Source organism: Gouania willdenowi, chromosome 7 (assembly GCF_900634775.1).
Source record: "Gouania willdenowi chromosome 7, fGouWil2.1, whole genome shotgun sequence".
Lineage (NCBI taxonomy): Eukaryota > Metazoa > Chordata > Actinopteri > Blenniiformes > Gobiesocidae > Gouania > Gouania willdenowi.
Window position 1 is genome coordinate 27,514,099 of NC_041050.1, and position 27,641 is coordinate 27,541,739.

The 27,641-nt window shown below is 38.8% G+C and overlaps 1 protein-coding gene across 6 annotated transcripts; it reads right to left on the minus strand.

Moving 5' to 3' along the window:
- On the minus strand, positions 1 to 27,255 carry csde1 (cold shock domain containing E1, RNA-binding). 6 transcript variants are annotated; one of them, XM_028451904.1, is made up of 23 exons: positions 27,144 to 27,255; positions 23,065 to 23,699; positions 19,368 to 19,556; positions 18,653 to 18,851; positions 18,438 to 18,547; positions 16,066 to 16,137; positions 15,600 to 15,697; positions 15,437 to 15,518; positions 12,596 to 12,724; positions 11,660 to 11,785; positions 11,359 to 11,574; positions 10,108 to 10,248; positions 9,852 to 10,013; positions 9,697 to 9,708; positions 9,449 to 9,466; positions 5,893 to 5,997; positions 3,257 to 3,435; positions 3,066 to 3,178; positions 2,862 to 2,981; positions 2,604 to 2,782; positions 2,350 to 2,513; positions 1,089 to 1,221; positions 1 to 1,007 (listed from the first exon to the last, which is right to left on the minus strand). In XM_028451904.1, exons 3-23 carry the CDS (start codon positions 19,524 to 19,526, stop codon positions 960 to 962), a joined length of 2,565 nt encoding a protein of 854 aa, XP_028307705.1. In that variant the 5' UTR covers positions 19,527 to 19,556; positions 23,065 to 23,699; positions 27,144 to 27,255; the 3' UTR covers positions 1 to 959. The 6 variants fall into 6 exon arrangements, with proteins under 6 accessions (XP_028307705.1, XP_028307702.1, XP_028307707.1 ...); XM_028451901.1 differs by having other exon boundaries at positions 18,381 to 18,547; XM_028451906.1 differs by lacking the exon at positions 19,368 to 19,556 and having other exon boundaries at positions 18,381 to 18,547.
- Positions 27,256 to 27,641: the final 386 nt, after the last annotated feature.

Consider the following 27,641-nt stretch of genomic DNA (forward strand, 5'->3'; position numbering starts at 1 on the left):
TTTTAGGCACCTTAATCATAACTCCATATTCGCAGATTGGATTTTGATCAAAGCAAACATGTGCAAAACAAACACAAGTATAAAAGAACTGCAGATATAAGATGCCACAAGGAATTCTGCACCTGGGAAAAATAACTGCTTCAGTAGAGCTAGTGAATACCAAAAAGGTACTTGAAGGCTCCAGATTGGTGAAAGCAAATCCCATCAGATTAACTACTTCCACATTCTCATACATCACACACACACACAAGTACACACCATGCTTTCACTTCAGCTCTTCAATAAAGCATTTTTTTAAAAACTGCTCAAAAAAAACGAGCAGAGAAGAATCCTCAGTTTAAGCTTGCACGTGATATATGATCCTTCTTATGAAGGGAACTTTGCTTTATGCGTCTTGTAGGAAAGCATACAGCAGAGGAAACAAATAATGACATCCATCAGGTTTCCATGGTGAAGAAGAAGAAGCACAGGTATGAAGGGACGGGGAGAAAGAAATAAAGGAAAGGAGGAAGCAGGAAGTTCAAAGACATGCCAGCGCTCGCACTTGTTCACTCAGTCGGACTATCGGACACATTACAGGTGCAGAATTCCACACGAAGCAAATTCCAAAAAAAAAAAAAAAATCAGGAACAACAGCCACACGGTCACCGCTCCCATTTAAAGAGACGGAGCCAGACAGAAGATCTGATACACACACACACACACACACTCACTCTAATCCCCAGGCCCACGTTACACATGGCAGACAGAGATATGCAGACCAATGAAGCGTTCGCTGCATGTATCAGTGGGGACAACAGGATTACATATGCTGATTGCTTTAGGTGTGCGTATGGGGTTTTTCTTAAATAGTTTAGATGAATTTGTTTACAAGCATTTCTCAAATTAATATCCCTTTCCCCCCCTGCTGTTGCTCTTTGGGATAGCATCCCATCAACACCAAATAGGCTGCGTATTGCTCAGTCGATGACTCCGGGCTGCCGAATCTTGCGCTCTGAATTAAAGCCCTGCAGGAGAAGATGCGTCATTACAGTGAATGAAAAAGAAATAAAATGGTGAAAGGAAAAGTGCAGCTACTCTCTCCGTACCTTTGAATTGTCGGGACCTCGTGGCTGCCTTATGATGACCAGGCGGGGGGCGCTGGCATCGTCCAGGGTGATGCTCTTCAGCCGGTTGACCAGGCGATCGGGGCGTGGCGTTGCCACCAGTTTAGGACCCTCGCTGTGATGTCACAAAGTCAGAGTTTGCCATCAGCACTCAGAGTTTTTAATAAACACCTTAAAGTCTAGCAAGAATTGACCACAATATGAACAGATGTTCACTTATACAAGCATACCTGGTGAACCCACCTCTATCATATTATTGTTTGTGTATGTGTGTATGTTGGTATTTTGGTGGGCTTATGTGACGTTTTGGGCTTGCGTAATTTACCCATCATGGTTTAGTTCTCTACATTTACTTTCTGTTTATTGGTAGAGTTGTTATGATCTAATGCTTTTTAAGTAAACAGATTAAGAATTAGACAGTTAAAGTAAGGAACAGATAAAGCGTTTGCTTCTTTCTGTCCCTTTTCAAATTGCATTAGGATACACATGTACATTTCTGTGATTAGTGACTGTTGATCTGTGCAAATGTAATCAACTTCTTGATTTTAGTGTTTTGTTGTTAATAAAGTTTGTGACAAAAAAATAAATAAATGGGGGCCATGATAATGGGAGGCTAAACCTTTTATTTAACAAATATGATTAAAGCCTCTTAGATGAGAGTAAATAACTTAATAGAAAACATACATAACAATTGATTAAAAAGTTCACTGAGAACCATTGTAGTATAACAGACTAATAGTGGATTTCTCCCGTTTCCAATAGTTAAAGTAGCTTCAGCTCAACCGACTGAGGTTTGAGAAAAAAAAAAAAAAATATCATGAACAATGTTGAAAAACATTGGTAAAAATGGAAAAGAAAAAAAAAACTATGAAAAGGTAATTTTTTAAGTGACTAAAAATGTGCCCATGTCTGTAACTATAACGCATGCATGATTTAAATATAACAGTTTGGCATTAAGCATTTTTCTATATAAAATTCATATATATATTTTTTTGTTCTTTTTAAATCACACTCAAGAAAACTAACCTTTTAAATATCTTACCAAGGTCTTCAATTTAGGATAAAAAAAGCATAGAGATTGTTAAATTAAAAAGATATATTTAGAGCTCAAGAGAAGGAGATTTTAGGGTGAAATAATCAGCCAAGGCTAAGCAGAAATATTTGCCTGCCATGCCAGATGTTGGTTCCAAGCCTGCAAAGAACTAAACATTTGTAATAAAATAAATAAGTTAGTGTTTCCTACCTGACTCTGCGTACATTGCAGGCACTACATTTTCCAGTTCTTTGATTCAGGACCACTGAAAACTCCACCTCATCCCCGGTCTGCAGCTCTAGGCCATCCTGCACTTCTTTGACATGAAAGAAGAGCTTCTTACTCTCACCCACTTCATATGTGATGAAGCCAAACTGGAAAGTAAAGCAGAACAAATACACGGTTAAAGGTTAAACATCTGCTGAGCACTGAGTGATGGTTCGGTTTGAGATTAGAAAACATACTTGATCTTTGACACACTCCACTAAGGCTCTACGCTGAGGAACAACGTTACAGGCCATCTTCTGTCCAGTCTGAGTGATCGTGCAAACCTGAAACTTAACCAGCTCTCCTTTCTGCAGACAATCCGACTTGTTTGACATTCCCATAATTCCAAAGGGATACGTCGGCCCTTTATTACCTCCTTAGAAGGAAAAGTAACTTTAATCATTCATAAAAACAACATCACATGTTTAATTTTCCACATGAAGTGCAACAACAACCTTCTTCAGACGTTTCAATGAGTCCTTGGTATTCTGTCTGCGAGGGGTCCACGCTGCGTAAGGGACGAGTGACTCTCCCAGTCATCACTGCAGTGCTCACATCTTCACCAATGCCATTCACTAAAAGTAGGACAAGGAAAACCGTTGCTTATAGGCCGAATGTGGATAAAAATGTTCAATTAAATCAAATGCAACTATTCACACCTGCTGCCACTTTGGTAACCTTCTCAGCACTGACTTTATTTCCTTTCCCCTTGGACAGAGTGTATTCCACAGTATCTCCCAACTCCAAGCTATCCAGGTCTCCACACATTTCACTGAAAAACAAAAACATCAACATTTAAACAAAACGCCTGTGGGAAAATTCAGGAATGATTTTGGTTTGAAATGCAGACCTGTAATGAAAGAAAATTTCCTGGTCGTGGTTTGCCGTCTCGATGAAGCCAAAATTATCCTTTAGCGTAGCCACAAATCCGTGCAGTCTCTTGGCGTTGGAGGCATTGCGGTTGAGGAGCCTAATGGAGACGGCACTTTGCAGGCCGGTGCGTTTCACTTCGTTGATTGTGAAATCCACCTAGAGGACAAAAACAAAATGAAAACACTCATTTAGTTTCAGGGACATTCTCAATTTGGAGCCCAACAATCAGTATTTCTGTATTCCTGATTTGTGTTTAGAGCTTTATTTCTTTGTACTATAGACCAATCAGCAACCTTCCATTCATGGCCAAGATCATTGAGAAGGTGGTCTTCAACCAACTGAGTCAATTCTTAACATTCAACAAAATATTTGATAAATTTCAGTCAGGTTTTCGTTCTCATCACAGCACTGAAACTGCTCTTATCAAAGTGATCAATGACATAAGGTTGAACACTGATTCAGGAAAAGTATCTGTTCTCATTCTGTTGGATCTAAGTGCTGCATTTGACACTGTAGATCATACAATTTTGTTGCACAGATTGCAAACATGGGTTGGACTAAATGGAAAAGTAATGCAATGGTTTAAGTCATACTTGGAGGAGCGAAGCTATTTTGTAAGCATTGGAAACTTTGAATCTGACAGATTACCAATGTCCTGTGGGGTTCCTCAGGGATCTGTTCTTGGACCCCTTCTGTTTAACCTTTACATGCTTCCTTTAGGACAAATTTTACAGAACTGTAAGGTTGATTATCAGAGCTATGCAGATGACACACAACTATATCTATCACTGAACCCAGATGACCATGGTCCCATTGAGGTGTTGTGTGACTGTTTAGAAAAAGTAAACTGCTGGATGAGTGAAAACTTCCTTCAACTAAACCATGACAAGACGGAGGTGATTGTCTTTGGTAACAAGGAAAAGAGGACAGCTGTCAGCAATTATCTTGAGTCTCGATCTTTAAAAGCTAAAGACCAAGTCAAAAACCTTGGTGTTCTGATTGACTCAGATCTTACATTCAGCAGTCAGATCAAATCTATCACAAAAACAGCCTTCTACCACCTAAAGAACATCTCCAGAGTGAAAGGTTTAATGGCTCAGAAAGACCAGGAGAAACTGGTCCATGCTTTTATCTCCAGCAGACTGGACTATTGTAATGGTCTTCTGACAGGAATCCCCCAAAAGAGCATCAAACAGCTACAGCTGGTTCAGAACGCTGCAGCTCGGGTCTTAACCAGAACAAAGAGGTCAGAGCACATTACTCCAGTTTTAAAGTCTTTACACTGGCTCCCAGTCAGCCTCAGAATAGACTTTAAAGTTCTGCTGCTGGTGTATAAATCTGTGAATGGGTTTGGTCCAGAATACATCAGTGACATGTTAGTCAGGTATGAACCCAGCAGGTCTCTCAGATCTATGGACACAGATCAGATAGTGGAGCCCAGAGTTCACAGTAAACATGGTGATGCTGCTTTTAGTTGTTATGCTGCAAAGAAGTGGAACAAACTGCCAGCGGAGCTGAAGTCAGTATCTAATGTGAACATTTTTAAATCAAAGTTAAAGGCACTTTTTTTCTCTACTGCATATGATTGAGAGAGAGATTTTTTGTCATGTTGTTGATGTCATGATGATTTTACTGATGATTTTAATTGATTTTACTGATGATTTTAAATGTTCTTATTGATTTTAAACAATTGAATGTTTTATCATGTAAAGCACATTGAGTTGCCTTGAGTATGAAATGCGCTATATAAATAAATTTGCCTTGCCTTGCCTTGCCTTGTACTGACAAAAACTCTTTCACCCGGTGGCCGGGAAGTGTCAGGTGAATGCATTTAAAGAAATAAACACAAATGCAAAAAGGTCACAACACGAATGCAAAATGGCCACAACGGAAGTGTTTCCGACGGACTGGTATTACAGACGGACACGTTTCTGGCGGATGTTTTTAACCCACTAGAACAGAGAAGAACAAGAAGACATCGAAACGCGTATGAAAGTTGATTAGGATACTCTTGTATTTTTCATATCAGGCTATCATATAATACCCGTCCGACTGTAATACCGGTCCGTCTGAAACACTTCCATTGTGGCCGGTTTGCATTCGTGTTGTGACCTGTTCGCATTTGTGTTCGTTTCTGTAAATGCATTCACCTGACACTTCCCAGCCACCGTAGTTATACCTAAAACCGACTACTTGCACATTGTAGCCGTGTTTTACTGCTCCTTACCCGTCCTGTATTTTTGTTTTACTTTATTTAAAGTTCAATAAATGTTAAGCGTTCTATTGGTGTATTTAAATTAATTTCTAATTCATATCATATGAGTGTTTTGGTATCAGCATCGGCCTTTGAAAATCCCATATTGCTCGACCTTTACTTTTGTGTCAATAAAAGCACTGCATTTCTTGTGTGTGATGAGACGTGGCTGACGGACATTGTTCAGCGAGTCTGTAAACAAACTTTAGAAAGACCTGAGCTTATTCATTACTTAAGCAGATCCATTACCAATACGGAATTACAACTACTACTATGACTCATTTTACAAAGAAAACTGAACTCACATGTTGGTTTCTGCTCTAATGTGGTGAACTGATTGAACATTATTTAAGGCTCACCTTATCTCCGACCTTTGGGTGACCACCGTCCAGGTCTTTGGCATAATATGGCACAGTGAGCTTCACGCCACAGTCTTCATACGCAATCACTCCTTCCTCAGGTTCCTGAAGACAGGCAAAAATTAAACAAGATCAGCCGTCTATTTGATCATTCAGTGTTAAACCAATCAGATGGTTTGGGTAAGTATTAAGTTAAAGGATGGTGCACACATTGTCTGCAGTAGTGTTTTTCAACCACTGTGCCATCGCACACTAGTGATCATTCATGTATTTACTGCATTTGTTTTACTAAAAAGACTTGCGCAAAAGCTTTCACAGAATGAATGCCTAAACAATGTCAATAGATGATGTCACAGGAATTCTGCAATGTGGCTCTTTTTGTGACAATTTTTTTTTTAAAAGCAAAAAGTTGAAAAACACTGTTCAGACACATGAGATACGAATGTTCATGATGCCTCATTCTGAAGCCGCCTTTGTGAGAACATTTTATGGCAACACTTCCACTCCTTTAAAGTGTTGTTCACAGCTGAAACAAAGCACCGTTTGTTTAAAGCCTCAACTGTCCCATTGGACTACAAAAACAAAAACAAACACAAATGAACCATGTAAAATAGCCGACTGCTAAAAAGTAGGCTCTACACCAATCTGATTGGCTATATTGGATGGGCTGAGCGCCAGACTTCTTCCCCAGTCTACTGGCTCTGAAAGCGGGATAGCGCCTGCTGTTAGCGTCTGTATGTGTGTGCACGTTTGTTAGGTTTATTCAGCCTGAGCACTTTAAAAGTGAGAGTCCTAAAGCAGAGCGATGCCTCCCATTTACTTTTGCTTTCACAGCAGGGACTTCTGTCTGTTTCAGGGTGATGGTGGACACAGAAGCGTCCGCATGTGTGTACGCGCCCCACCCCCACTGTGTACTTGTGAATATGGACTATAAGCAACAGCAGGTTTTGCGATGCCACAGTCAGTAAATATGTATTTGCTGGTACTGCTGATGGAAGATTCATGTAGTTCCAGTGTGGTCTGCCTCCATAGCTTCATCTCCAACTCTTGTAGTTGCTTCACAGCAGTCATTGAGTATGTCATAAGACTCCGGGTTAATTCAACAGCTGCAACGTTTATTTTGCCAATCTTAAAAACGGCATACAGCTTATAATCGATCTGCTCCGTTCACACACGCTCCCTCACTCCGCACATGGTCATGCGACTAGGGCATTCATTTGCAGTTAAAGGACCACACATCCTGCATAGATTCTTCAACTCTCCCACTCGCTCACAGTCACAAGGCTTCATTTAGGTCCCGAAAAATGGTACCCTTTAATTTTTTGTGAATCTGTATCAGGTAGTACCGAAGGAATTCGGTCAGTACCTTAAAAAAAATAACCTGAATTCATATGATCAAATCGGTGATCGTTTAAACTCACTGATCAGTCTAAAAATCCTGATCGTGTAAACCCGACTAAAAAGACTAATTTTTAACAAAGTTTTAAGAGCGCTTTACGTTGACCTCACGCATAGAAGGTGCCAAAAATATCCGGTAAATTTTCAGGAGAACTTAAGCTCAGGAATTTTGGAAATATTCAAAAATATAAACTTTTTAATGGTAATTAATGCTGCAGTTCGTAGAATCCTCACTCCACTCCATTTTAAAACCAAAACTCAACCTCCCTTATCTGTATAAATATTTTCTGAAAGCTCTTAGCAACTTTTTTTCTTAAAATAGACTGTGACAAATGTATAGACTTCATCTTGTGTTATTGGAAATTTTTCTGGTGTTTTAGGGATTCTGACATGAACGCACGTATCACTCTGTAGTTACTGTCTGGAGCAACGCGGCTGCTGCCGTCAGCTCGTCCCCGTCAGAGAGCTCACAGAGGCGGCTGTGATCCCTGCTGACTGCTAATCTGAGAACCATCACTCCACTTCCATAATATAAAATGTATTTACTTTGAATAAACTTCTTTGTTTACATGCATCTGTTATCACACTCTGACACCTGTGCGCATGTGTGGGGTGAATCCTGCACAGTCACAGGGATCCATGACAACACAAAGCAATCTATTCCTCCTCAGTGTTCGCGGCTTTAAACTGTAGCTTCTCCACTTTAGTCTGCCTTTTTCAGCTTGATCTGCTGTGTAACTGTTGTGTGAAATGCTGTTGTGGAGACTTTTGCTGGGACGTCCGTCGTTACACTTTACTACCGAGGGTACCTGAACGTCCCTCGACTGCAGTCGAGCAGCCAATAGAAACGCCAAGAACAGTTCATGGAGCACACGTGTTTGTAGAAAGATCTCTGATTGGCTTAAGTCCAGCGTCACGCTCCTGGATTTATACAGTAGATGTCATTTTACAGGGTCAGGAGAATAGCTTCACTGTCCACTCAGAACACCGATTACAATATGCTCAAAATGGATTATGGATTTTTGACCAAATGATGCTTAATAAAAATAAATAAATAAATAGAAAAAAAAGAGTTGCATATTGCAGCTTTAATACTTGGAATTAACCAGAAACTTGGGGTCATTTTAAATGTTACCATTACATAACCATCATATCCAAAAATAAATATCAGCATCGATGCAAAATAATACAATTATAATAATTGCAAAATTTGAGAAACTTTTAAGGCTGGAAACTTTCCATGAAAATTTATAAAAAAAAAACAAAAAAAACAAAAAAACAAGTTTACACATAACAAGGATGTTAAATATTGTTGGGAAAACATATTTTAGCATCATCTATAATATCAACATTCAGCCATTTAAAATGACTCAATTTCTGGTCAATTCCATTAAATGATTATTAGTTTATATTCTGGAATACTCCAAAAATTCCTGAGCTTAAGTTCCTGCGAAAATGTACCAGAAATTTTACTTTCTTTTTGCAATTCTACACATGCATCTCCACCCACACAAAGCTTTAAACATTACAATAAAACTAACAAAAAAATACAGTGGAAAAACACCCAAAATTTGAAAATTTTTGTGCAAAACTAGGAAAACTTTCAACAAAATGTCTTGAATAACTTAACCAAAGTATTCCTGTGCCAAATTCAACATTTTGCAGAATGCTACAATGCTGCTCTTAAATGGTGGTTTAATAAGAACATTGATGTCACAGTATCGAGCACAGTATCCTTTAGTCTGACTGAAGAAGCAGCTCTAGTTCTAAGACTCAGACACTAAGTGAGACGATAGGAAGCACCGCTAACAATGGGATATTCTCCAACTGGGTCAGCTGAAAAAGCTTCCTCATACTGTCTGAGCTTGTGCATGTATTAAAATGATCTTTCAGCCATTTAAATGCGGTGCATCCATAGATGGGCTGATGTGATAAAAACTCGCACCCTCATTTGTTATGGGACAAACATAAAATCATGGTGTACTACCCTTAAATATACTTGTTCTGTTTGGGACATTTCCAAACGAATCACTCTAGTGTAGCCCTACAAGATAATTAAAGAATGACAGAATGGTTTTAATTCAGGGTTATTTGGTGATCATGCTGCATGTGTGTGTGTGTGATGCAATCGGTGTGCCAGAGGCCTCTGATCACTGACCTTTGCAACAACTTTACCCTTTCAAAAAGAACGAGAAAAAGAAACACCAATTACAAAGCAGGGCTTGATCACGTCACATGTATAAATGCAATATTCCTACAATGTGGCTCTAGTAGTTTGTCTGATAGAGTGAACATTATTAGTTTACAATTCAACCAGCTAGTTTTAGGGCTGTTAGTCTATTATAAAAAACTAAACATCTGCGTGGGAGACAAGCCTTAGCTCCATGCAGGAGGTCTGCGGCCTACCTTGTCTCTTTTCTAATCGACAAGTAGCATGAACATGGTCATTGAAGAAGAAAGCAAATATCAACATTAGCATCAAGAATGACACTGATGAGAGAATTTTGTCTATCATGGATGCATGGAGAGTAGATTGTATGTAAAAAAGTCATGTGTGGTACCTTCTCCTTGGCTTTGGTAGGACTGATGTTCTTGTTGGGTGCTTCGATATCCTTCTCAATCACACCAACAAAACGTTGCTCAGATTGTGTATTGAAGCACACGGTGCCTTTGGGGAGCTTTTTGATGCGCACTGCATGGTTTCTCTGAGCTGACAGCATATCCTGACAAAAGAAGATACCTCTTGTTTCAAATTTCTGTTAAAAAAAAAAAGTCATGTCTGCTCAGCAAAACAAAAAAAATGATCACAGGTCCTACAGGCACAACAGTAAACTCCACTTCATCCGAGATATGCAGCTGGCTCTCCTCCAGAACTTCACTGAAGTGAAAAAACATCCTGGCATCCCGGTCCACACATTTAATGAAGCCAAAACCATCGCGGATAGCTGCAATGACTCCCTGAAACACAGTTAGTGACACACATACAAAGTTAATCAAGTCCTGCGACGGGGTTGCCTTTTCAGGCGCTACAATTATACATCTGCTCTAATAGTCAAGGGTGCACATAAATGTTTTGGTCCAGGTCCATTTTAAATACATTGTTTTTTTAAACTTACTTCTGTGTTCATTCGTTTGCAGTCAGTTGACCGGCGCAGCTTCTGTTGTGGTTCAGACTCAGCCTGGCATTTCGCAAAGCTTAATGGACCTTCTTTGACATTTTGATGTTCTAAAAAGATTGGCTCCTACTTTGCACTACAGTGTTAAGACCCATCTACTAGCAATGGGGAATTCCAGCTCCCAATCAAGAGCCGGCTCTTTCAGCTTCTCAAAATTTTGTTTCTTACATTGTTGAAACAAATTATCTGTAAAAAAGGATTTAAAAAATGTTCATCAATTTTTACCGCTGCCAAGGAGGTAATATTTCCAACTTTAATTATTTAGGATTATGTCAAAGTACATAACGGATCGTGACAATTTTAACCAAAGACAGACGTTAGGCAATGAAAGATTACATTGAATTTTGGAGGGGATCCAGATCAATAATAATAATTCCGGAGCAGTTTTAAATAAATCGAAAAATTCCTCTCAACACTGGAGAAATTTCGAAAATTCATATTTTGGTTTGTAAGAGACTGAGTTTCATCCAGATTGGATTTGGTTTGCGCATTACATCGCAATTTTTCAAAAATATGGCAGTGCCCATACATTTGGACCTATTGTATGGTTATTAATGGGGATAGAAATTTATTTTAATCATTGTACTATAATCAGCATCACTGACCCAGATAACTGCCAACATCTGGCAAAGAGGAGACTTGGAGCTTGGCAGAAGTTTGCACTCTCAGTGCTAGTATAGTTTGAGAGATTATATTTCAGCAGGCTGCACAGTCAAAACTCCGCCCTGGAACCCTCTAACAGAGAAAAACCGTCCCAAGTTTCTCTCAGTTTTCTTTTACTCATTTCTTTCACCTTCCACTGTTTAGTCTCTGTGAATGTTTCCCCCCTCTTCTCACCATTTCTTATGTGCACTCCTGCTATTAGTGCTCCATTGTGTGATGCTGAACTAACCATTTCACGGGTCTCCTTAGTAAATTTGAAGGTGTCAGGATGGATGTCAATGTTGGTGGCACGCTCCAGCTTGTCCCGTCGATCTGTGGAGATGTTAAATTGTATGTGGTCTCCCTCTAACAGGGTCACCTTGGACTTCGTGTCCTTCTCCCCAAATGGTAGTTCTTTGTCAGAGAACCCAATCCTTGTAGAAATGCGGCCTGGGAGAGGGTCATTCTGTGGAGAAAATAAAAAGGTCAGTTTGTGTGAATTATGAATAGAAAACTCAACAGAAATATTTCTGACTTTGTAGAGTACAAACCTGATTTTTGGTGGGAACCTTGGGAATGATCTTTACAACTGTGCCCTCATACAGTTCAGGGCTAATATCCTCAAAGATGACTGTTCCTTGTGGAAGCAGCTTCACCTCTGTGGCTACCTCTTTACCCTATGAAAACAGACATTAAGCAGGAACAAAAGATAAAGGTTGTAATTAAAAGCAAGGCAAATTTACTTGTAATGTGCAGTTCAAAAAAAGCAATTCAATGTACTCTACATGATTAAAAAGTGATTCCACTGTTATGTGATCAATACATTTAGTGTGTTGTGTGATGCTGTTAATGAGTGAATATATTTATTAGTGTTCAAAAGGTTGTGTTCCCTTTTGAAGGTTTAATAAAAACACATGCTTATTTATTTTGTGTTTATTGGAACTTTGATTCTTTTAACATATTTATGTTCATATTTCCTGCACTTTAGTTTTTGATTCTGCTTGGCTGAGTTTTGTTACATTGTCATGGTGAATGCTTACAAGACTGCCAGTCAAAGTATTTAGGTTTACACATAAGTGTAGATAAATACATTGTCCTTAATATTAATTCATGCTTCATCCTCAACATAAGCCTAGCCTATAAAAAAGAACCATTTATGTATAATACATACGATAGTTTATTAAGATACATTAATTGATTTGATTATGTTCGCTGAAAAATACATGAGGACCTTAAAAAAAAAAAATCAATTAAATCGCAATAACAATACTGAATAAAAAAATTACAATTGTATTACTTTCCAAAATGCTTAAGCCCTAATTTATACACCAGCAGCAGAACTTTAAAGTCTATTCTGAGGCTGACTTTAAACCTGCAGTACTGCGCTCTGACCTCTTTGTTCTGGTTAAGACCTGAGCTGCTGTGTTCTGAACCAGCTGTATCTGATTAATTAAAATCTCAAGGATGAAAAATCAACTGATACTTACATTTCTGTCCTTTATAGTGAACTCAACGTCATCTCCAGCCTGAAGGGCCTCAAGATCTCCCTTGAACTCACTGTAGTGGAAGAAAATTTCCTTAACCATATCTGCCCTCTCAATGAACCCAAAAGCCTCCTGCAAAAAAAAAAAAAAAAAAAACAAATGTTAAGGCCAGGCAAAATATATACTTGTTAGGGATGTAACGATTAATTGTAAGGCAGTTAAAAATCGATTGATAGGTATCACGGTTCACATCGATACTGTGAAAATTGAATCGCAGTACTTTTTTTAAACAGCAGAGGGCGCTATATATATCCTTCTCTTGTCCAGAAGTGTTGGCGGCGGGAGGAATCTGCTACTACTTTCTTTCTGGCTGCCTTCAACTCTTAGACATGTTCATAAATAATTCCTTACCCCTTTAGCACCAAAACAATATCTGGAATATTACGTGAATATCTGTAAGAGTCACGTTTTTCTATTAGCTCTGTCTGCTAGCGCAAAGCATCTCTTCACTGCAAGAATTTCTGCATGCCAAACCACCACTGGGTGACCAGCGCCCTCTGCTGGTCCAAACAAATATCTGACGTAAATACAGTGCACAAAATACATTTTCAGTTGCTCTTTTAAAAAGAAAAATAATTATGCAGTTTTGCATTGTTTACTATAGAACCAAAATTAAAATTAATAGGCTTCTTCATTTGTATTATTCCTTTATTTCATTCAAGCATTTTTAGTTAAATTGCATTGTTTTGAATAGTTTATCAAGGAATTCTTTTGACAATGAAACATAAAAGGAAAATAGTACAGTATTTTCCCAAATACACACTTAACACAATGTAATGTCATATATAATGTAGCCCGACAGTGAAATTTGTGTCTGAATTTTACCTATCCTGTTGAGGAAAAATATACAATCAAAAAAGACTAACTATCTGTAATTAAACAAAACATCTTACTCAGAATTATCACTTCATTTATTTCATTAATTAGCCTACAGAGATTTTCAGTGAAAAAAATCAATCTTTTTTTGGGGGGGGGATGCAGAAATCTACCATACATTTGTTATGAAACTGTGAAATAAAAACTTTAATGAGAAGATTGAGAGGATGCACATAACTCTGCAATGTTTGGCTGGATTTGAGAGCATCTGAGTCTTAAATCATTCTCCATAAAAGTCTGTTGTTTTCATGGTTGTCAAATCTGAAAATCTATTTTCACACAAGCACGTGGTGACAAATGTCATTAAAGTCTTGACAGCATGTTTAGCTAACAAAGCAATGTAACTCTTATCATACGTGTGCTTTTTTGATAAAATTGTTTCATTGTCGCCACTTGAGGGTAGTCTTATGTAGGCTAATGTGTAATTTTATGGCAATGCATGGAGGCTCCTGACTGCTGGCCCATTAATATTCTTGTTTCCAATGTTGTCACGCAGTTTTTAATTTCTATTCACGTCCCCCTATGACAACTTGTGTACCCCTACCCCACTTTGGGAACCTAGGGTTTAGATCACCAAGCGATCTGTAGAACCAGCCAAACATCCACATTATGCTCCAAAACTTGTTCTGGATACTGTATCAACAATATCTGCCAGATCATCTCCAAAATCCAAGTCTTTTTGTCTATCAGCTTAATAAATGTCATTTCAATCTGTTTAGAAGTTGGAGATATCCAAAAACATGACCTTCGTGGTGGAGGTAACAACGTTTACACAAAAAGAACCCTCTGTTCATCAAGTGTTTGGAATTAGTCAAAAGTCAAGGTACTTTAACCACCTCTAATCAACAGGTGTTATTCAGGCCAATTTTAGGAATTGCTTCCGAATATTGAACGTTTGATTTGCTTTTTTATTATTGATCTTCCAATTGTCAGCTGCTGAATTACCTGACTTCTTTGAGTAATACCTTGCAGCGCCTTTAAATCATTGAGTGCCATTGACGTCTATAGACCAATTGTGTTTTTCGGCTGGGGTTGCTAGGAGACAGTGTGACGAAGCTCTCCGGTGAATATCAAACTTGAACAATGGTGTAGTGACCAACTGATGACATGTAGGTGGAAGGAGCACACCTTTGAATGAGCGATCACCCATAATGAGCAGAGCTCAGAATGAGAGGAAAAGAGTTTGCTACAGAGTTGATGCTGAAGTTCCCAGCAGCGCACACAACCAGAGCATGTGTGGAACCTGAGTGGAATATTGAGAGTGTGGCAATGGAGAGATAAAAAGGTAAAAAAAAAACGGGGCAAGCAGTGACACTCGGCTTGTCCGGGAGGAGGAGGGAGAGGCTTGAAAAAATGCCAAAATACAGTAAGAAATCCATTCAACTCTGACCCAGATAGCATAATAATAATGTTGGTCTCAGTGTTGTTTTTGTACTTTTATAGAAGGAAACCAATGTTGAGGTGTCTCTGAAGCATTTTTTTGTTTTAAAGTCACTAATAGATTCTTTCAGAAAAAGACGTTTTTCTCAGCTTTTTGTCACAAACTGGAAATTTGTGTGAAACTTGCCTCTATTCAACTGCTGATTACAGAAGAACAAAACAAGCTAGAAACATCTGATTAAATTAAAGACTAACAATCTGAGTTCTGACACCCTATTCTGAAAGATTATAGTACAAAATATTCTGTGGGTCTTTAAAAATTTGTCAAAATGCTTTCGCTTTCTGCTGATGCAACAACCTAGTCAACAAGTCTAACAATTCAACCTAAATGTATCAATCATTGTTCTGTGTCATTCAAAGCAAGATGTGAGTGGTTACTGGCTTTTCAGATTACCTTTGATCACATTCATTTGCTTACAATGATTTAACAAAAAGTGGAATTTGAATCATTTCAACTGTGCCACTTACCTTTGTCGCACACACCACACCCTGGCACCTCATCTGCTTCTTCTTCACAAGCTGAATATTGCGAGCACTGACTGCACCAGTACTATAAAGAAGAAAAAAAGATGACTGCAAAGGCAGTACATATGGCGTTCAAATCAATATAGTGAGGAAAAAACAAACTTACTGCTTGTTGGTTTCCACATAAAAGCTGACTTTGTCACCAGTTTCCAGGTGGGTGTTACCATCTACGTCATCAGGAGTATAAGTAAGGTAGAACACTTCCTGTAGAAAGAAACACCACTTAAATTTGTTCAGCATTTTTAGTATGCGTACATTTGGAAATGAAAACTTGTGATTTTATTTATTTTTAAATTGTATGTGGTAGTGACTCCGCAGATTTGTCATCCGACTCTGCTCATACAATTTGACTACAGGGAACATGAGAAAAATAGTGCTTTGAACAAAATAAGTCATCTATATGGTTAAAAGAGAATGATAACAGGGCAGATAGAAGCAGGCATCGGGCCTAACCAAACCAAGCACAGATGTTTCCTGAGCAGAGTCATGGGAACAAAACACAATGAAGCCCAATTACAGTGAAAGTGCATTTTGCTGACCAGGCAATCTGTACTCCATGCCGCTCATCTTACCCCATTCCTTTCATAACAAACGCTGCCAGTAGGCGCTTGGCCGGGAGCAGACGCTGGTGCTGCTAAGACAACCTGCAGAAAGAGGTGGGAAAAGGCATGTGTAGACATTAACATACCAATACAACCATCTGAAACGTAAAGACAGTTACATAGCCCAATTATTTCTTGAAATTTGATGGACGAATGTGTAAAAAATTAGATAAAAAAAAAAAAAATCATCTAAATGGCACAGGTGACATCTCTTAGGTTGAACAGCCATGATAGTGCTTCGGTGCAAAAATCCGTACATACTGTCAGACCTCAAGCGACGAGTCTGAGAAATAATTCAATTCCCGTTGAAAATCCAATAATGTGACAATTACAATGGTTTAGAATTAACTTTACTGTGTGGTCAAAGTTAAGAGTCAGATTTATAAAATTTGGGCTAATAATCAAAACTACATGCACAGAAAACACGCTCATCACTTAATCATTACTGTTCAGCCCCTGAGCAAAAACGCATGCAAGCGACAGCAGGCCAAACAAGAATGTATCTAGTGATGTGTACCGAATTCTGTTCTTTTGTAGGTACTACTGGCCACCGATTCACGAAAAACCAAATGGTACCTTGTTTTTCGATACCTAAACGTATCCTCGAGACTGTGAAGCAGTGGAAGAGTCAGGGATTTCCTATGCAGAACATGAACACAGCATTGCACGCACAAGACCGTAATGATGTCAGTAAATACGGCAAACAAGGCCGATAGAGAGCGCCTAATTATATTTTTCCCCTTAATTTAATGTGGCTGCTCCATTAGGTCCTGTAACTTTGCACTGATCAGTACATGAAAAAAAGGCAGTTTTGGACAGAAACCGTCCTATTGATCTGTCGTTGATCAGAGTTAATGCAGCAACACAGTCTGCACCATTTCAAGATGATCTACCGACCATCATCCAGAAGGTCTGGCTCCTGAGTAGTGACGCACGCTCTCATTTGTAAATATTGTGCCATCACTGCGTATATTACGCATGCTGCTCAGCTCATTCTGATCTGACGCTCCTGCCATCAACGCGCCATGAGAGTTTTACGGTCAAAACATGGAGAAAGACAGGAGCTCATTGGAGCGGTGCTTCCGGAGCAACATCCATGGATCTCCATCTATCCAGCATCCTCCCTGCACTGAAGCCACTGGACAATCCACGCTCAACCGCACCCCACGCACACACCACTATTGTTTAATTAAAATTATTTTCCTACATTAGAAAGGGTAACTGGAGCATTTTTTCCATCTCCGCTGTGTTTATTCAGTGCGGCTCATCTCTTTGTGTGTGTCTGCACCTGCTTGTCTTTCGTACTATTTTCAGTGCAAAACAATCACCGCAAACAGTTCCTGGTTTGATGAATTGAATTATGCCCACCGCATTAATTTATTTCTATGTCCTCCTCCCATTTTTTGCTCGCCTTGTGAGCTCCGCCTACTATACATATTCATTAGAGGGAAACACGCTAAATGGATTTAGGGCGCATAGCGATGTGCAGCATCCGTGCACTCCTGATTCCTTAAGGTTTGTACAGCTTATTAGGGAGTGGCGTGTTGTTTGCACACGTTTTAATACCCCTAAACCTTTAGTGAATCCTCCCCTCGGCTCAGCTTTTGCCCACTACGTTAGTGTTCTTCCAAAAGAACTGCACAAAGGACAAATAATTTACAGCAAACAAGTTTGCTTTGCTTTTGTTTCTAGTTCACTATACTTCAATTTGTAACATATTACACCCTTATTTTTACTCCATCCTCTCTTGCTCATTTGTTTTAAACTAACCCCCCTCTTTAGATTAAAGTTTTTCTGGTGAGGAAAGAATTGGACTATGTAGAGCTGGGTTTTAATTTGTGCATTATAAGAAAACAAAACAGTGCATTGTGATAGTTAAGGATTTTTGTGTTGAAGAAATTTGTGGAACAATGGCGATGTTATAATCTACACAGCTGGATATTGTTATGACATTTGTTTAAGTTCATATATTGAAAAATAAATGTGCAAAATTAAGCATTTCAGGAGGATATTATCAAACTAGTTAGTCATTTATTTCCAAATATACACAAATGTCAAAATCTAGTATAGGTACCGTAGTTGGTTGAAATATGAAAGGTACCCACCCCTAAACGTATCTTTACTGTAAATTTCGGTTCAAGTAAAAGAAAAATTCTGTTACTTAGATGTAAATATTAGGTGAATAATTTTCAATCATAGCAAGAAGCATCCCCAGACCAAAAAACAAAATGGGCTATATAAAAGTTGACAAAGACATGACCAAAAATAAAATGGTGTTCCTTAACTGTATGAATATAACCATGCAGCACAGTAAAGGCATAGGCGTGCAGGTCTGGCCCCACCTGGCCCGAGATCCGCTCCTCTGGCAGCACCTCTGGCTTTATCTTAAGCAGCTTTACTGCTATGGGTTTGCCAGTGCGCCTGTCAGAGGACAATTCAAACTCTACATCATCTGTGAAGCAAAAAACCAGCACAGATGAAACAACTTTACACAAGAGCACGAAAACAACGTCAACAGGTAGCCTTCTTAAAAGGGCAATTGATCAAAGCTGCTCACCTCCTATTTTAAGCTCCTGCAAGTTGCCGTTGTACTGGGAACAGTGGAAGAAGAGTCGGGCCTGACGCTCAGAACACTGAATGAATCCATATGAGGTCAGGAGCTTCTCAATCACACCGATCTCTCTGATGCCAGGCCTCGATCCATTGGCAAACGCGTTGTGCCCATTGTTATGGAGCATGCTGGGATCAAAACTCATCTGCAAAGAAGAAAAATATGTGATTAAAATGGTTCTGGTCATGAATCACGTCTAAACAAAATGTAACAGTTAAACTAAGCATTGATGTTTTAATAAGAAAATAATTCCATGCAAAAACAGCAAACTTAGAAACGGGAAGGGGGAAATTAAATAATAAAAAACACCTCAACAATAATAGGTTCCTCTGGTTTTATCTGTAAGAAAGTCTTTTAAAAACTGAAGTGCCTTCAGATCTTGTCATGCAATAAAAACTACATTTAAAAAAGCTATTGTTGCCACAAATCAAGTCACTGTCAATCCATGCAATTCCATCAACATTTATCCAACTACCCTACTTTGATCCGAGTACTTGCAAGAGGAAACACTCCACAATTAAATACTCTAGTTAATTTTTCAAAATGCCAAAATTGAAGTTGTCTCCACACAACCACAAACCATGCTGTTAGCAATAGTGACGTCACAGCAGCCCTCAGAGCCGCTACGTCAAAGTGAACCCTGAAGGACATGCCCTCTTACTGATCTCTGATACAAGGGGGTCCTCTTGTGTTTTTTACTTCCAGGGTGAGGGTGGCAAGAGACAGAAGAGGAACGGGGGATGGGCATGGGACCAGTGGAGGTGGTTGGGGCGGGGCCAGTATTGCGAGCCACAGGGGGTAGAGAGGAGCCTCTTTCCATTTCTGAAACTGCGGCTAAAACCTGGGAGTACTGTTGGGAAGAGGCAACGACTGAGTGGTAACCAAGTTCGATAGTTGGTTATTAAGGTCTCCACAAACACTAAACAACAGAATCACATTGAGCACCACTTCACTCGCCATTTTAAAGATGTTAATTCAGGAAATCTCCCCAATGAACAAAAACCTTAGAGACACTCAAACTGTACACTTTTCTATTTCATAAGAATGACTTACACAGAGTAGTTGGAGAACACTGAAAACCAAGCGTTTCCCCAGGAGGTAAAACAATGAGGGGACAAATCAATATTTGGTTGAACAGCCATTTGGGAGAACTCAAAGGACCAATACACAAAAAAAATAAAGAAATATAAAAAAAACTAAAAAGATTAAGTATCACAAAAGTGAATGATGTAGAGGAGTAAAGCACCTACAGTAGACGAACGTGAATGATGAATAATGGTTATGGACAGGGTCCCAGAGAAGCCTCTTCTGTTCAGCCTTGTACTGGTTAGATAGAATGAACAATAATTTACAACTCTAACCACCCGATATCTGCCTTTACAGATAGCATGCCTGAACATCTCGTTTGGTCATCAGTTCAGCGATTGTGGATCGTTTTTGTTTTGCTCCCGGAACGATCAAAAGATGAGATTTGCTGGAGTATGAATATTTATGTATTGGCTTCTTTGAAACACAGCCATATACAAACATTATGTAATCAACCAGGTTTGGTTTGAGTACAACCTCATTTGTGACAAAAGGAGAGTAAAATAAGGCTTTTTGACATTATTGTAAAATTTATCCACCCTATGCACAAGATTGCTCCTCACCCTGCAACCAGAACTAAGCAGAGGCTTGACTCGGGAGCCAGAGAGGGATGGAAGAGGTTAGGCCATTCACAGCAAAGATGCAGGGCAAGGTGGGTGAATAGGTGCTCGATGGGGTAGGGCACGTAGAGAAAGAAGTGGGGAAGTGGAACTTACGCATCGGCCATATGGCGACAGGCTGAGTCCGACAGGGGAGGAGCTGCTCAGGTCAGCGCTAACAAACGCGGCAGGTGGCGATGCAGGCAAGGTAAACTCAACAAAGCCTTTCCACGGACTCCCCATATTTTCCCATAAACTCGAACCAAACTTGTTTGAGCACTTGCTGATTTTGATTACCGTTATATTTTGATTGGGGAGGAGGGGTGCTTTTTTAAATACTACTTTTAGGTAACCAATGAGTGACACACCACTGGATGTCTGCAAGGGTGAAGAGAGGAACAAACAAAACGAGTAAGGCAGAGAAGTAAGCCAATATGCTAGGTGTTACAAAGAAAAAGGAGACAAGATGTGGGCTTCAATGCACTGAGGCATTAGCCATGACTCAAGAACGACAGACCATTCATGTTTTGTCGAAGTAGGGGATGTCTACATTTTGCAACTTAAATAGTGGTGGGAGTTCAGATGCGGCTGCTTAGGGAATTTTCAAGGATTACATTGAGAAAATGACAATGGTAGAAGATTGGACGTCACTGAAATGATGAACCAATTGTTAGATTTAACATGATGTTCATTTTACACAAGATGTAGTGAAGCGTTAACATCAATTTGACAAGTGTTCAGTGATTTCACACTAACCATACTACATGCTAAATTCTGAACCCATTACTGGTGCCACAGTTAAATAGACTTCCAGTCAAAAGTTTTAGAACACCCTAATTTTTCCAGTTATTTATTGCAATTCAAGTCCAATGAATAGCTTGAAATGGTACAAAGGTAAGCACTGAATAGCCAGAGGTTAAAAAAAAAAAAAGTTTGGTTACCCAAAACTGAAAAATGTAAATTTCAGAATTATACAAATAGGCTTTTTGCAGGGAACACGAAATGGGTTAACAATTTAATGCTGTTCTGTAGCAATGAAGGTTGAATCAGCCTTGAAAGCTGCTGCTACTAATTCCTACAGGTGTTTTCTTGATTACTTACAACCCCCCTTGTTTGCATAAAAGCAGTGTTGGAACACACTGTGGCACCAGACCCTCATGAGTATCAGGTTAACAGTGTTGCTCATGGATTCCATAATTTCTTTTTCAACTCAAATTGCTTATTTGTTTTATGCTTTCATTTCAGAGTGCAATGACATACTAAACTGAATAATTTTCAGTAAAAAAACTGGAAAAAAGTGTGGAGCTTAAAAACTTTTGACTGGTAGCATATATATAAAAATATAAAAGTGCATTAATAACCGGTTTAGATAATCTTTCTACATAATTGAGTTTGCCATGGGTCATACCCTGCAATAACCATGTGTTTAAGTCAAAATCTTTATGCTTCATTAACCTGGTTTGGTCAAGCCTTTGAACGTCCCTGATCATCACTTACCTGTCACGGATCTTTAGAAAATAGTTCTCTACTAGCAGGTTCAAAGTTGACTGTTGTTGCAAGATCAATAAAAAAATGATGCCGTATCGAACCCACAAACACAACATGCCGCTACTAATCAAAGCAACCGTGACCAAAGGCCTATTACATCCATATGACCAAAGCTGCAAACCAAGCGAAAACAGTGGCATGTGTTTACGTCTGACCCTGCACAGAGTGAATACTAAACAAATACCCCACTTTGGCATCTCAGGCCAGGCAACCTGGTTTGCAATGGTTGATGGCACCATTACCAGATATAATCGGCATGTTATTGGCCAATATTGGTTTTAAAATTGAGCATCAGAATCAGTTATTCAGAATGGAGAATGGCCCATTCTGCAAATATTATTAACCGATAAATGGGCTTTGCTTCCTTGATCAACCCATAAACATACGTAGATGCTTCATCGCCCGTGGAGAGGCGTGACTAAGACCTGCCATCTTGTGTGTGTAGAGCAGACTGAAGGAGTGCTTATAAATCAACAAAGGTGAAAGATCATGTAAAAATGCTGTTTTTACCACTCAAATAACAAAAATCTAAGTAGGCAAGTAGTGTTTTTAGGTAGGATAAGCTTCAAGTATAGTTGTTTCATTTAAAAACAACTGTCATTAATAAATATGACATGTTTGACAGATTGTAAGTTGAAGTACTTTTATTATTTTGCACAAGTAATGATTGCTGATGTTACATGACTTTCAGCTTTGTCTTATGTCTGCATTTGCCAGTGGTCAACATGATTAAGAGTATGCAGAACATTTCTGTATGTTATTTCCACTGCAGAAACTAGATGACCTTAGCAATTAGGTGTGGGGGAAATAATATGGCATCACTTATCAGCCAAATGTACTGTAAAATATCAGCATATCAACTAAAAGACTAGTAGCATGCATCCCCAATATTGACTATAAACTCATATTGGCATGCCACAACTTTCAGTACATCTGTCATTAAGAACTGTTAAGTAACGCTATCCAATTAGTCAACAACAGTTGAATATCTGATCTTAAACTGTTGTATGCCCATTAGATTTAAGACAGATTAATTTGGACAAAAAAAAGTTTTGAGGGGAGAAACTTCTAAGCTAATGTCTAAACACTCATTGCCTATTGTGTCAATAAAACAGTAAAACCCACCTTAATCTGTTTTCTTGGATTTTTTACTCCTTAGGTTCCTGATGACTTCAGTTTTTGCACACCTCTTCACACAGTCGTTACACGTTTCTGGCACAAGATTGGGGTGGTTGCATAAAGTAGTAAAAGGAGGAAGAACTAGCGCATAAGGCAGATTGCAGGTGAAATAACACTGCTAAAAAACAAAAACCCAATGAAGACAGAGGGAGGGGGGGTGAAAAAAGAAGTGAAATATGGGGAGACTAAGTGGGGGAACAAACTAGCAAATAGCAGCCCACTCCACACCCCAGAGGTGAGTTGGCGGTGCAGTAAGGATGAAGAGGGCTAGGAGCAGCGTTGGGACGTGTGCTTTGTCAAAGCTGTTGAGTAGGCACAAACTTCTGGTTTCAGATCTCTGATGCGTTTCTCAGAAAATGCTGGAGGAGAAAATTTCTTCTTTTCCAGTGTTTCAGTTGAGCCAATGACCGTGGTCTTCGGACGTTTTAGGATTTGGTTACTTATTTAGTTTAAATCCTTTTCCTTATGTGTCTTCAAAGTTGCAACTGTGTTTTGGGAGGTTGATTTTCAGTTTCTTTGTTGTGATCTGAACTTGAAGTAGTTGCGGATGGTACAAAAATTCAGTTCTGTTTCACTTCATACTGTTGAGAGAAAAGCAGTTTCTGTTAGATAGGCACACGGTTGCAGAAAAGAAGTCCACAAATAACATTTAATTATAAAACAATAATCAGCTTTGATTCAAAGATAGCATCCACTGACTACAAGAAGCCAGGTCATGTCCATTAATACATGTTCCCAGGATTGCCTAGGACTACATCCACTTGCAGTCAGTGGATGCTATCTTTGAATACAGTGCACAAAGCCAGTCAGCTGGCAAGCATGAGCTGTGGATCAACAAGTCTCTGCATTCTTTCATTCTCGGCTTTGATATTTCTGGAGACATATCCAACTGATATTAGCATTCACCAATCTTAAATTGGAGGTGTGAATCCATTAAAGAAATGTTTTAACTAAACATCTAACCTGACTGATTATATTGCACTTTGTGAATTTGTAAGCACCCACTGAATCATGAACAGGTTATTACACACATTGTGTTTATTTACTTTTTTTAACAGTTTAATTTATCAAAAACATCAAGTGTGTAATGAATGCATTTGTTTTCACACAGAAAACAAAAATCTAACAGATTGAGAAAATCCCAGTGTGAAAATGAGAGAATGCTGTTCAGACAAATTTTTGCACTTTTACACTCAGCTGCTGAGGCACAGCAGTCTCAAAGTGACCATTTTTTGAAATTATTAATAAAATTATCAATTAATTAATAAAAGTCTGGAAGTGTTGCACACATCCCTCTGTAGATTAACTCAGTCGAAATAAGCCACTGTGATTTACATACAGACAGCTGTCAGTGCTTACAGTGGTCACGTTACAGAAATATACAAAACACTTCTGTCTTCCTCGTGGGTAAATAAGTCGAGTGCTCTGAAGCCACTTCAGCCACCTCTCTGTCTTTGATCCTCCTCCATTATTAGGGAGGTAGTTGACAGCTCCCATTTAACAATAACCTCTAACTTTTTTTTTTTTTAATTTAACAAAGAAATAAATCGATTAATTGTTTAAAAAATTAGAAAAAAAAAAAAAAAAAACTTAATCATATAATACTTGCCTACTCTTAATGCATCCATTAACCGTAGTCCCCAACTTTCCGTAGTTAGGGACTACGACTCAGCACATTTAATTGCCTTGTGTATTAAAATGCTCTTGACTAGACAAATATGCCTTGCCTATGAGCAGGACTTGTATGTCAATGGGTTTTATTTCATAGAAACTCTGCAACTGGCATTTGGAAATTTCAGTATTAAGTTGTTGACCCAAACATGCAGATTTGAAAACAAGTTGGTCGCACCAACCCCGAACACATGATATCTATTCTGCTGTGATTATGTTGCAATGATTCCCCTCTGACACACTGCGACGTCAAAGCAGATGGCTGCCAGCTCTGAACCTGATTCTGCTGGAGATTTATTGTTAAAAGGGAGTCATTTCTTATGTCGCTAAATGCTTGCTCATGTGGATCTCATTGGGGTTTTTTTTTTTTTCTTATTATGAATTTAATATTTTGATAGTGCTTTGAGATGACTGTGGGAATTTGCGCTATATAAATAAAAGTTGAATTGAACATGTAATACAGGCCTTGAGTTGGATGTGAACAAAAGAAAAAAAAAACAAGAAAAAAAAAAACAGAATGGAATATAAGCTCAATATAACCTAACCCATTTACAGTGAGCATTAGCCATGAAACTTAAACTATACAATTTACTGGCTGTACAGTTCAGTCACAAGGTTGGATGGTTTAACCGTGGTTAAGGTCAAATGCACTGGAGAGAATGAACAACAGTGAGTCCACCCTGTGCCGACACACTTCTTAGAGATTAATCACTTAGTCCAGTTTGTCAATCATTAACCATCAAACACCTGCTTGTGCACAAAACAAACCTTGCTGAAAAGAACATTCACCCCTCAGGCCCGGGACACCACAGTCAGTGTATCCCTGGGCCTAAACATCCACCACTAACCATGTGATTTCCCAGTACTCGCTCCCTCCCTCACTACCCTGAAATGGAGCAGCCAGTAGTATGTCCTGAAACAACACGTTGCAGCATGCCAGGCCACATCTAAGCTATCCAGTTCACGTCACATGACAATCCTATTGCTCAACCTCGACAATACTAGCTGCTTTTCTCTGCTGCTGTATGTTTATTAGCCATTCAGTTACAGATACCACATGTCGCCGTCACTGACCTTGTGTATTCAGACGCAGCCGAGTTGATTAGCATTTTGCTAACACTAACAGCAAACATCCGAGGACGAATTCAAATGTATTCTAGATAAATGTGTAAGGCTGCTTACATTAGATTTATTAGTCAATGTTTTAACTATAAGTTACTTACCTACAACTGGATGTAATGTGACACTGTTTACAGACTTAAAGCTATTTAAGGGGCGAGTCCAGCATTTCAGTCTCATCACAATCAGTTTAATTCCAATGTTCGGGTGTCTATTATAATTAATTAATATTTGTCAATGCTGGAAGAAACTCTTTTTAAGCCCATAAAATATAGTAGGGTTGTTATTGGGTGTGTTCTACGGGAACATATTCCCTTTAATTTAAGAGAGAATCTACAAGATACCGTTCTCTATCATCATGGTGAATTAACTTCGAAATTAAACGCAATAGCGGCACGAGGACGGCTGTTATGGTTTTACTGGTAACCACTTTAACCTGTGACCGACTTCCGACTGCGTCATTATTCGCAGGTTTCAAATACAAGCTCAGCAAAAAATAAAAACAACAATTGTTCTCCGTAATCACACTTAACTGACAGTAGACTGTTAATGTATGTCGTGAACTAGTTTATTTTGGTATAAAGCACACGAGGGATGCACATAAACACGTCCATAGAGAGTAGAGGCACTAAAATAATTAATGGTGATCTCTGCAACGATAGCACGAAAACGTTTAGTTTTTCAACCAGCCATTGATGGCCAAAATAAAGTGACATTTAAAGAGGACGATTTAATATTTTATCTAATTAATATTTAGACTTAGAGCCAGGGATAAACCGGAAAAGAAACAAGTTAACATGGTCATCAGTGGAATCGGGACACCGGACAACAAAGAAGCTACATCGTAGCTGTCACACGCTGACACTGTGCTCTGCACACAGTAATTCATGTAATATCAACTATAAATGATACATTCAGCATACCACAATTATAAGGAATTAATATTTGTTTCAAGCTAATACATTACAGATGTGGTTATTGTACCGTAAACAGTGTAGTATTAAGGCCGATCAAATGCTAAGCGGCTAACAGACACTAGCTAGCGTGCCATTTGCGTGGGGTGATATACGTGGAGGAAATAGGCGGCCGCCCCCACCCCAGGCCCGACCTCTACTTACTTACCTAATCCTGTACAAGCAGCGCTTTTCTCTATGAGAAAAACACACTACCCTCCCCAAACACAAAACGTGTATTTGAAAGCATTGTTGGAAAAATACTATTCGATAAAAACTCACCCCAACAGCTTTCAGCACCGTCACCAGCGCCGCTAGAAGCAGCACGGCACATTACGTAGTGAATATGGCTGCTGCTATCGCGATATTTCACAACCTAAGCTTTATCAAAGAGTTCAACGAGAGAAGAGCTCTCACTACATACTGAGAATCAGAATCTAAATATATGTTATAATAATAATAATAATAATAATAATAATAATAATAATAATAATAATAATAATAATAATAATAATAATAATAATTTGTTTTCAAATATTCAAGAAAAGGGAAACATACGTTTTACATGGTGGTAAACACTAGTTTCAGTTCATTAAAGATAAGAACAATGGATTTTGAATGTTATAAAACAAACTAACATCAACTACTGCACAAAACAAGACATAAACACATTTGGAAATGATGCTACACGACCGTAGTATAGTAAAAACTTACAATGTGACACACAACGCTCATTAAGAACATCTGCTGGTCAAAATGCACAGTGAGATTTAGAGATGA

Coding starts and splice junctions, on each gene's coding strand:
- csde1 (XM_028451901.1), bottom strand. CDS start 19,526: ATGGAAAGAGGCTCCTCTCTACCCCCTGTGGCTCGCAATACTGGCCCC. Junction 3,179..3,256: donor GAAATTTTCTTTCATTACAG/GTCTGCATTTCA, acceptor TTTGTTTTTCAG/TGAAATGTGTGGAGACCTGG. Junction 2,514..2,603: donor TGGAGTGTGTCAAAGATCAA/GTATGTTTTCTA, acceptor TTTACTTTCCAG/TTTGGCTTCATCACATATGA.